Here is a 10,451-nt window from a genome sequence, read left to right as displayed (position 1 = left end):
GAAGTGGGGCCACTGCCCTTTACGCCGCTCTGCATCAGAGGAATTTGGCATGCAGCAGACACACACACACACACACACACACACACTCCCCACTGGCAGGATCGTGCAGAAGGCCTCACACTCAAACAGTCGTGTTGCATCAACATGGGGGCGCTGCTTAGTGGGGCTTTGTGAGATGTCGGTGGAGGGACGAGTGATGTGGTCGACTGGACGGGTACTGAAACCCGATCAGCCACAACATTAAAACCACCGACTATGACTAGATTGTGACAGTTCAGTGCTCTGCTGGGAAACTTTTGGACTTTTGGCATTTGTGCGGATCTTAATTAGACATGTAGCACCACCCATAGCTTAGACCAAACCGTGCACCCCCGCCCCCATAGAAATGACACTCGTTGATGGCAGCAGCCCGACACAGACACACACACAAAAACACTTCGGCAAAGCTAGATCCCCAACTAATCAAGTATCTGCGGGATGATCCACAGAGGCCCCTCCCCTCAGCCCATAGCACCCAAAGGCCCCCACATTAACAACATCCTGTTATTAGACACCCTCAGAAAAGCCACATGTCCATTCTCTGATGAGTCACCATTGGTTAAAAGGCACAATGTTAGGAAGGTGGTCATAATGTTATGCCTGATCGTTGTACTTAATCATTATGCTGGACTTCTTCTTTAACCTGGCATCATTTCATAATTTTACGTTGTATAACCTAACTTATACTGGATCCTGAGTCAGATAATGTTGTTGATATTAACTGCACACATCTACACCGACACCGACAGAAATCCCTCACATTTGTTTTTGCAGTTCAGTTTCTTTGACATTTTTATGCTATCACACATCACAACTTATCAGCGGCCTATTTATTTTCTGGTCTAGTTCTTGTTCGCGCATTCCTCGCCGTGAAAAGATGAATCGTAATCACTTCAGTGAGCCAGACTTTTTATTTTGTTCCACCATCTGCCAACAAGTTTTTTTCTACTTTCGCTGTGTCGTTACACGTTCTGGTCTTATTGCAGGAGGTGCACAACACGCTTCTTTAGCTTTCGGGCAAGTTTTTGATTAGTTTTTCAGTAAAGCTCAACATCCTTCTGAAGCAGTGGCAGCTGTTTCCATCCCACTTCCCTCTCCGTCTCTAACAATCCCAGATTCCAGATAGGATTAGCTGCACTGGACAGCCAGAGACAAAGAACTTACAGAACTACAGCTGACTGTCTCCCCCGTCATGCTGTGAGAGGATGATCACACACCCACGCTAGGACGCACGTATGTACACAACCGTAGTGCGTGACTAAAATTTCAAAGTTTCTTAAAAACAATAGAAGCATCCGCACTTCAAAACCATTTTTTTTTTTCTTTTCTGCTTTGCCTCTGCTACTGTCGTTTCAGCCTGTCAGCTCACAGAGAGGGCTTAAACGATCCCTAACCCCTGTGACCTTTAACCCCTTTAGCCTTCTCACAGCTTGGGGTGTTATTCCCCGAATCGCTCTCCTCTCTCTTTGTTTTAAAGTGCTTTCAAGCTAAAGAGATTAGTGGTGCCCTGGAAAACAATATGCATGAATCTGATGGGGTTTTTACAGAAACACTTCGCAAGTCCACCAAGACTTATAACTTTCACTATGTTCAGTGATTTTAAATGAGTTTTTATTCACCTCGGACACAGATTTTATTGCACCTGCTTCTCTTTAGAGAACAGTCTCACTTTAAAAGGCCGATCCAGCTTCTATGCATAAAATATGAATTTATTTTCTTATTGACAAGAGAGTGGTACGAGTCAATGGAGGATTAGCTAGATATAATAAACAAAACGTAGACACCTCTAAAGCTACATGATATTACCATTCCAGACACGTTATTGTCTGGCACTCAAATCAGGGGTGTCAAACATAAGGCCTGTGGGCCAAAATCTGCCCGTCACAGGGTCTAATATGGATCAAAGCATGAATTTGTAAAAAGTGCAAAAATTACATTGGAAAACTACAATTTTGCAATAAAAGTAAATACTGTTCCTAAGTAGCAAACAGAACACAACACCCAGAGTTACCCAGAGCAAAAAATTTTCTTTAAAAATATCCAGGTTGTTCATAATTTTTTATTATTATTATTTTTATAAAAGGACAACTCATTAAACTCAATCATTTTCATACTTTACTTCCTTGAATTCAAACAAAGGGGTCTGTTTTATTGAGGCGCTGCAGATTTTGCCACATTTTTGGACAAAGCCAAGCTGTTTACGCACGCTAAGCTAAGCTAAGTTAAGCTAACTAGCGGCAACTGTAACTTCCGAATCATTTGTTACAATGCATTACAAATATTAAATGTTGAGCGGCCGGGTTGTGACACCACATTCACTTCAAGTTGTTCCATGTCTTTCTTAATGAGAAGAGAGTCAACGGAGGATTAGCTTAGCATAAAGTCTGGAAACAAATAGAAACAAAATGTAGATGCCTCTAAAGTTCCTGTTACATGATATTACCACTCCAGACAAGAAATTGTACTTCCTTGAATAAAAACAAAATTGGCTCTAAATATACGGCTCCTCTTTTTAATGAGGCGCTGCAGATTTTGAGACATTTGTTTGACAAAGCCAAGCTCTTTACGTACGCTAAGCTAAGCTAACTGGTGGCCGACTGTAACTTCCAAACAGATAAGAGAGTAGGATTGCTCTGATAGTGTAACTTGGAGCCAGAAAGCAAATATTTGAGTTTCACAAAATGCTAGCAGTTGGAATATATCCTGTCTGGCCTTAATAAAAGCAGAATTCCTCACATCTGTTGTCTGATAACCTTATTACTGACAGACTTGATGGGTTATCCTTAAACCCCATAAACTCAAACCACGCCTTAATTAGCAGTCATCAGACGGATGTGCCATAAATCTCATGCAAATATCTCTCGTTGTCTGGTCAGATTTATGTATTTGGTGCAGAAATTATGCTAATTTACAGACATGCACCATAAGGTTTTGATACAGGGATTATACTGCATGTTAATTTGACCAAATTAGCACAAAGATGTCCAGCTTTATAAGTCTCAGTGATGCACCTATGATCAGGAAGTTATTAAGAAATTTAAGATTCGTTGGTGTGCATTTTTTTTTTTGCAAGTTACATTTTTTATTTTATTTTTTTTAACCATATTGTGAAACGCTCTGACAGGCATGACTTTCCCATTATACTTGGATTTGCACACTGGGATGCCAGGGAGGGAAAACCCAAAAAGGACACACAACGGTCTCGGTCCGTGGCCGGTGTGTGATGAGAGTGTCTTTTCTGTCATTCTCTGTGGTAGGCGACTCAGTCATGCAGGACTGCCTTTAATGGATAACAAGCAGAACAAGTTTCATTCTTCAAATATACCGTGGTCCCCTGCACAAAGACAGAGACAGAGACGCTCAGGAAGAGACAGAAAAAACATTGAAAGGTTTCACAGATCGAGTGCGGATGTTTACTGGGAATACGAAGAATTGTGCTGCAAGATAAAAATAGAATGAAAACAACACACTTAGTAAAAAAAAAATCTTAATCCTGTTTGTCTTTCCACTGATTGCATTATCCTAAAAACAGCACCACCTGCACCACAGTGTGAATAAATGCTGATGCGGTTTGTTGTTGCAGCCCTCCCAGTTTCAGTCTTAGCTGAGGAGAGATTGACATCACGTTCATGCTGCTAACCGTGTCAAATCAGAAATGTCTCCTGGTCTCACACAGACATTCCTCGCGCTGACATGACTCCTCTTCTTCTCAGCAGAGGTCGGCCCTTCATTCACCCACTCGGTCAGCTCTGCCTCACCTGCATAAGTGTGTGTGTGTCGCCTTAAAGTCTCCCAGTAACAAGGAAACGGGATCTCACTCAGACAGGCGTGAGAGGAGTCGAGTCGACTCCCCGTTTCAACTTTGCATCGCCCATATTTTCGCGATAAAACCGTCCGCGCGTGCTTTATTTATCACTGTGTTATGAAAACCCTTCAGCCGTGGCTGTAACACGCTGTTGGCTCATCTCAGAAAACCCATCGATACCCAAATACCGAGGCGGTTTCCGGAAAGTCAGATTAAATATTTGGCAGCGCTTTATATAAATACAGGCATCACCATGGGTTGTGGTTAATATTACAGCCTCTCGTTCCTCCGAGATAAGCTGTGACCTGTCATCACCTTTTTTAAGTTGCTACGGTGAACTTGTTGCATGTTTTCACTTGCAGCCGTCGCAGAGAAATATTTTTATTCCTGTAATCACACATTTTCCCAACAGGTGGAAGTTCTTGTCCACTAGAACGTGTCAGTTCTTCACCCTTGTCTAATAAATTTTGTTAAAAGTGTTCACACTTCATAAAAGCTTTATACAAAAATTTATCCTCAGTTATGTGTGAATGATTTTTTTATATATATATATTTTTGCATACCAACTTTCCCCTAGTTGATGTAATAAATGGGATTTGGTGAAACTTGGGATTTAAGTTTTAAATCCCCTCCGTTTATCTTGTATGTAAGATATAAGATTCCACCACCAAACAGCTCTAACACTTTATCTGAGCTTTGTCACGTTAATGTTGGTTGAAATACTCCCATCTTCACTGCTATGCCTTATAGAGGTTACAACATTATATCAGATTTGTTTGTCTTGAACATGCCTGAATACGCGTAGTTTGACATATTTGATAAAGAAACATTAAATAACATGATCTAGATTTAAACAAATTGTCATTACGTAACTTCAGATTGATGGACCTGCTGAGGATTCATCATATACTGATGCAATAAGCAATTAAAGGGATTACATTTCTTGGTGGGACTTCTCAGTATATGAAGGGAGAGTTAAGTCAGAGGCCCATGAACACATCAAACCCACCACCATCCCACTGTAAATGTTCCTTTTGTTGTATACAGTGAATATATTTTGTAGATTTGAGTGTGTAAATGTTTGCGATTTATTTATTTATCTTATTGATTCTGGGATGGTTGCTGGATTCAGACACATTTGCTTGTACCTGTGTTTGCAAAGCACAACGATAGAGCTCCATATGCAGAAACACACACTCCTCTATCCTCCTCCTCCCCTCCACACCCTCAGTGTTCCTTCCTGTTTCCTGTTCCGCTGTCCACTGCACAGGAAGCCTGGCCGTGCAACGCGGCTTCGACAAAAAAACTCGTGAGTCACCGAACTGTAAACTTTGTTTGCCGGTCTCCATCTCTAACCACACCAGCTCTCGCATTGTTTCTCGCACACAAAACGGCTCACGGGGTCTTTAACTCCGCACACAAAGCTGCGTTTGTGCTTCACGTTTAACCACCTGCTGACTCTTGGCTTTGCTATTTGTGAGTGAGCCTTGTCCAGCTGGGAAGTCTGAAGACTGTGTGCACCTGCCGGCTGTGAAGTACGGCTGAGTCAATCCCTAAAAATAGCAATTAAGTCTTATTTGATTAATGAATCACCTGCATTGGCTTGGTTGCTTTATAGTGTATGAAATTAAGACTTTAAACAGCCCCTGTAACTAGTTATTTTCTGGTGGGGACTCAGGTTGGAAATCAAAGAGGGGAGATTCGGCATCGATGAGATCACGCCCAGTCAGTGGAGGGAAGTGACTTTCTACCCGCTTGACCTGTGACCAGCTCCAGAGTTCAAAGTTCATGTCATGAGAAACGACTCCCTTTCCCAACCCAACCCCAACCGAACGCCTCTCCGGCCGATGAGCGCACAAATCTGAAAATCAGTGCGGTTCTGTGACAGTTTCTGTGATATCACCAACACACTTTTAGGCGTCCGTTTACACGTTTCAACGTTTTTGGTGACGTTTGCTTGCTAAAATGAGACAAAGTGAAGCGAATGTGTTTTTGCTGCCACAGCTGTTTTGGCAGTGACCATTACAGGCTTCCAGTAAATCCCTCCTTCATCTTCCTAGACTGCTGTGTGTGAGCTGTGTACATTTGTTCATGTGTGTGTGTGTGAGTCTGCGCCGGCTGGAATGTGTTGCCGGCCAGGCCTTTTATTAGTCTCATCCATACCAACACATTATAGGCTCCCGTCGCCAGGCAACTGCAGGTTCTGGGTGGTTACCATGACGAGGGCCCATTGAGTGACGTCGTTGGGCCTGTTTGCCTCTATCCTGACTGGATTGAGGGTCTTTTAAAAGGTGCAGCCCCCTCCCTCAACTCCTTTTTTTATTTTATTTTTTAACACTCACACATACGTACACTCACTTAACCCGTCACACCCAGCGCTTCGTCACCCTCTGAGCGGTGACCGGAGCAGCGAAACTAACAGTCTCACAAAAACATCTCAGTGAGGAACATCACGCTGCACCTTCCAGGAGGAGGCCTTTGTGTAGAAAACCCCCCAAAACCCCATAGACACGACAATGGCTGAAGACAGTTCTCAGCTTCATAGTATTATTTCATACTGAACTATATATTTTAAGCTATTTTAATCACTAATTACTCTTTTAATTGTTTTATTGGTTATTTGTCAGAGAAGGTGCATTGCTTTTGTTCCGTTTGTGTTCTTAATCCACGAAGAAGTAAACTAATAACAAAGAAGAGAAACAAAAAAAAAAATGTGGGAGTAGGAGTTTTAGGCCATTGTTAATGATTTATTTCAAATCTTCTATTAGTTAACTCTAGACCTAAGCTTATTCTTCTCCTTAGAAAAGTGTTAAAGTCAGTATTAATGCTATTATTTGACGCAACAAACCCAAGCTTGACCTGGACACTGTCTCCTCTCAAAAACAACAAGCTTGAGCTGCTTCCATTCCCGAGGACGTGAATGAACGTTCACGCTTAACCTTTAAACCAACAGGGAGACGTCCACAGATACATCTCCACGACAGCCGAGCAAACTCCAGCCGCCAAGTGACTGCAGCGTAATTGAATCTAAAGGCACGCGTTACAGTTTGATCTCGGCCTTAACGGATCAGCGTTAGCCTTGGATGTGAGGAATATGGTTCGCATTGCTCTTTTGGCTGTATTCAGACTTTCTGCGTGGCCATATTTTCAGCTTCTAAGAGGGCAGCTGACTTGCTAAGATTCTTAAGTCACCAGCAAAACAAGTATGGATAAGCTTTTGTAATCCAGTCACAGTTTTGAATTAGAGTGCTTTTAATCATAGACTGAAACTAGCAGGTTGCTGCAAGTTACACATGCCCATACGTTTTATTAAATTTTATTACAGTCTCCATAATTCTATTAAACTACGGTGAAATGTTGCATGGCCGACGCTCAGTGTTTGGGTAAATGTGTTTCCCATGTAGCTGTGGACCAACTAATTGCCTCAGAGTGATGGTGGAGAGAGATGGGGTTGTAACGACCAATGAATGAATGGTGTGACTTGCAGGAAGAAGATTCCTGCAGCTTCTCCATAGCTTTAATTTGAACGCCTTTCACTGACTGTGGGTGAGGAGAGGAGGGGGAGGTCTGAAGGGGATGGGGGGGGGAGTATTGTGAGTTGAACAGCAGAGCCCCATTCTAGCTGAATGGGCATTGTCATCTGGATTTCTATGGCTAACCAAAATACTTTCTCCCGCCGTGGGGGTTGGTTTATGGATTCACGGTGGGAACGACATTACGCACAGCCGCTGCAGACCGTCACCCCACACACGTCAGCTGCTTTGTTTTAAGAACACACTTTAAGTAAAGATTTCAGACAATATATTCAGTTTAATCTTAATAAAATGAAACAAGTATTGCAACTTCATATACATGAATAATGAATCATGACATCAAACGTCAACATACCAACAGAAAACAAAGTTTATTCCTGGATTACGTGAGAACACGGGAGTCTCCCTGCAGGAACAATGATGCAAAAAGTTCGCAGGTGCTCAGTGCGGCCGACTAACGGACTGCACATTTTCATTTTATGACCTGTGGCTCTCAGACTCACTGGAATTTACAGGTCCACAATGCGAACGTCAAAGTCCGTCCCATCGCCGGATCCGAGATTCATGAAGACTTTAACATGTGTGAACTTTTCAGCTTCGTTGTTTGTTGTTAGTGGACGTTGTTGTCATCATGTCGGCGCAGGTCCCCTAAAGGATACTGGCTGAGTGAGTGGGAGTGCAAACCTTCTCAGTTAATGTACAAGTTGTGCTGACAATGCACATCAAGGCAAAACAACAGTGTCGGCTATACTTTCAGTGGCAAGGGTTCCTCGACAAAAGAAAACCTTTGTAGTTAACGACGGTAAACAATTCAAAATAGTAATAATTTCGAAGATTTACAAAAGCAGGTACCTAACAAAGATACTCCGTTTTTCTTGTGAGTTTGATAGACTTTTAAAAATCTCCTGTAGACACAAAAACGACGTGGTCCGAGCGTATATCGAAGGGTCAGTGTTAAAAGTTGCCTCCAATGATTTTCAAAGTTCAGATTTCTAAAAAAAAGAAAAAGAAAGAAAAAAAATGCAGGTGCAAAGAATACGTCCGTAAAAAAAAGTTTTTGAAAAGCCGCAGGTCGCTTTTACGCACCGCCTGCTGTGAGCTCCGTAGCTACACATAATTCCTCTTGTCATAGTCCCCGTTCTGCGTGGATCTCTTGGCCGTCGGTGCGTATTTTACCGAGTATCCCGTGTTGCCACTGGATGGACAGGAACAGCACAGCAGCGCACCTCCGATCAGTAGCAGCGCCGTGGCCGCCCAGCCGATGTAGAGCGCAGCGCCGATCTCCCTCTTCTGGGATGGGGGCACCTGTGGATTGTGAAAGCCCGATATGATGCTGTTGGCCATCCAGCAAAGAGGCACCAGCACGAACAAGCCACTGAGGATGTAGATAACTCCACCGGCGTTCACCACCCGAGCTTTGACGTACTCGGTGCGGATGCAGTTGGTGCACTGAGCCCCGGCAATCACAACCATCAGACCCAGCACGCCCATCAGGGAGGAGATGACGGTGAGCGCTCTGGCCGCCTGTAGATCGTGGCTAAGGGCGAGGACGGAGTCGTGCACCTTGCACTGCATCTGGCCCGTGCTCTGCACCACACAGGTCATCCACAAGCCGTCCCAGATCGTCTGAGCCACCACGATGTTGGCTTCGATGAAAGCCGTCACCTTCCACATGGGAAGCCCGCACGCAACCATCACCAGGAGCGAGCCAATTACGCACAACGACAGTCCCAAGATCTCCAGTCCGGCAGACACCATTTTCGCTCTATACGTTCAGTCAACTCCGCCTGAGGTTTTGTCCAAGTCTCCCCTTATTTCTCTTCTTAGAGAGAAGTGTTTCTTCAGTTTCTCTCTCGGCTCGTTTTCACCTCGGTGTACAGGAGCGTCGGTCGTTAGTTGCGCATCACTCGCCACATTTACTGAGAGGTGCAAGGCAGCAGGTCCGAGTCTCTTTGTTAGTGAGGGGATGTGAAAACAACTGGAATCACAGTAGCACCGAACCACGAATATCTGCAGGGTGGGGGTGTGTGGACCCGAGGAGAAACTTTCCTCCAATCCGCTATCGCTGCATCCTTAAGGGACCAATGGAAAGGCAGGGAAGTTGTGCGACTGAATAAAGCGGTCCAGAGCTCATTGTGCGTTTGAACAGTTATTTACAATGAATAGAGAGGGGCAGGGATTCTATGGGAAGGGGGTGTGGAGTGGTGTTTTAAGGTTATGGAACTGTTGAATTGCATCGGTCTGGGGAGTCGGGGTGCTTGTTATTGATTTTTCAGACATGGAGGCTAATGCCACTTGTCTGTGGTACAATGTCTAAAATGACAATTTCACACCCTTTCTGATGTGTATGAAGACTTTTATATGGCGATCTACGATGTGAGAACAACCAGGAAGCAAACTAAATAATCTATATATGTATGTATGAGTGTATATATTGTACTCATGTCAAGTGCATTGATTTAAGGCTTCCCTGATTTATTTCCTTGGTCTCTACAGAAACAAAAACACTTCTGTTTCATTGTGATTTTCATCATACATGTATGGCTTTTGCAGTATTGTCTTAATTTCCTAGCTACTCAAAAGGACTGAACTTTTTTATGATGACAAGATGACGACAATAGTTACATGAAGAATCACTTTTGAAATGTAATGACAACTTTTTACCAGAAAAGTTTTGTCTCTGTAGATATAAATAAATAAATAAACTATAGATGAATAAAATGCAGATCGTAGGCTATAAAATAATGACATATTTGATTTGATCTCTGTGAAACCGCCTTAATTTGTTCTTAGAAGGAGAACACCTGTGGATGTGGCAACACAAACACAAGGCTACTTTTTTATGTGGATGAGTGCTGTGATATAATATGTTCGCATACAAACCACATTACCATGGGAATATAATTGCAGAATAAAGTGGCATAAATTGGACACGCAGAGACCCTCAAACTCGTATAATGTGTCTATAGGTGGCCCCTTTTTAACACTATGACACTGAACTTATTTATACTGGCACATTTTCCATATGGTTGGTTTATTTTTTTATCCATTTTGTTTTATTTATTTATTTTTTG

At 43.0% G+C, this 10,451-nt stretch overlaps 1 protein-coding gene across 1 annotated transcript; it reads right to left on the bottom strand.

Moving 5' to 3' along the window:
* Positions 1-7,634: 7,634 nt before the first annotated feature.
* On the bottom strand, positions 7,635-9,440 carry cldn5a (claudin 5a). Its single transcript, XM_047592712.1, has one exon. It carries the CDS (start codon positions 9,133-9,135, stop codon positions 8,485-8,487), a length of 651 nt encoding a protein of 216 aa, XP_047448668.1. The 5' UTR covers positions 9,136-9,440; the 3' UTR covers positions 7,635-8,484.
* Between the last annotated feature and the right edge of the window lie 1,011 nt (positions 9,441-10,451).

The sequence above is a fragment of the Mugil cephalus genome, chromosome 8 (genome assembly GCF_022458985.1).
Source record: "Mugil cephalus isolate CIBA_MC_2020 chromosome 8, CIBA_Mcephalus_1.1, whole genome shotgun sequence".
In the NCBI taxonomy this organism is placed as follows: domain Eukaryota; kingdom Metazoa; phylum Chordata; class Actinopteri; order Mugiliformes; family Mugilidae; genus Mugil; species Mugil cephalus.
The sequence above is the reverse complement of the archived record's forward strand: the minus strand, read 5'-3'. Positions and strand labels throughout refer to the sequence as shown.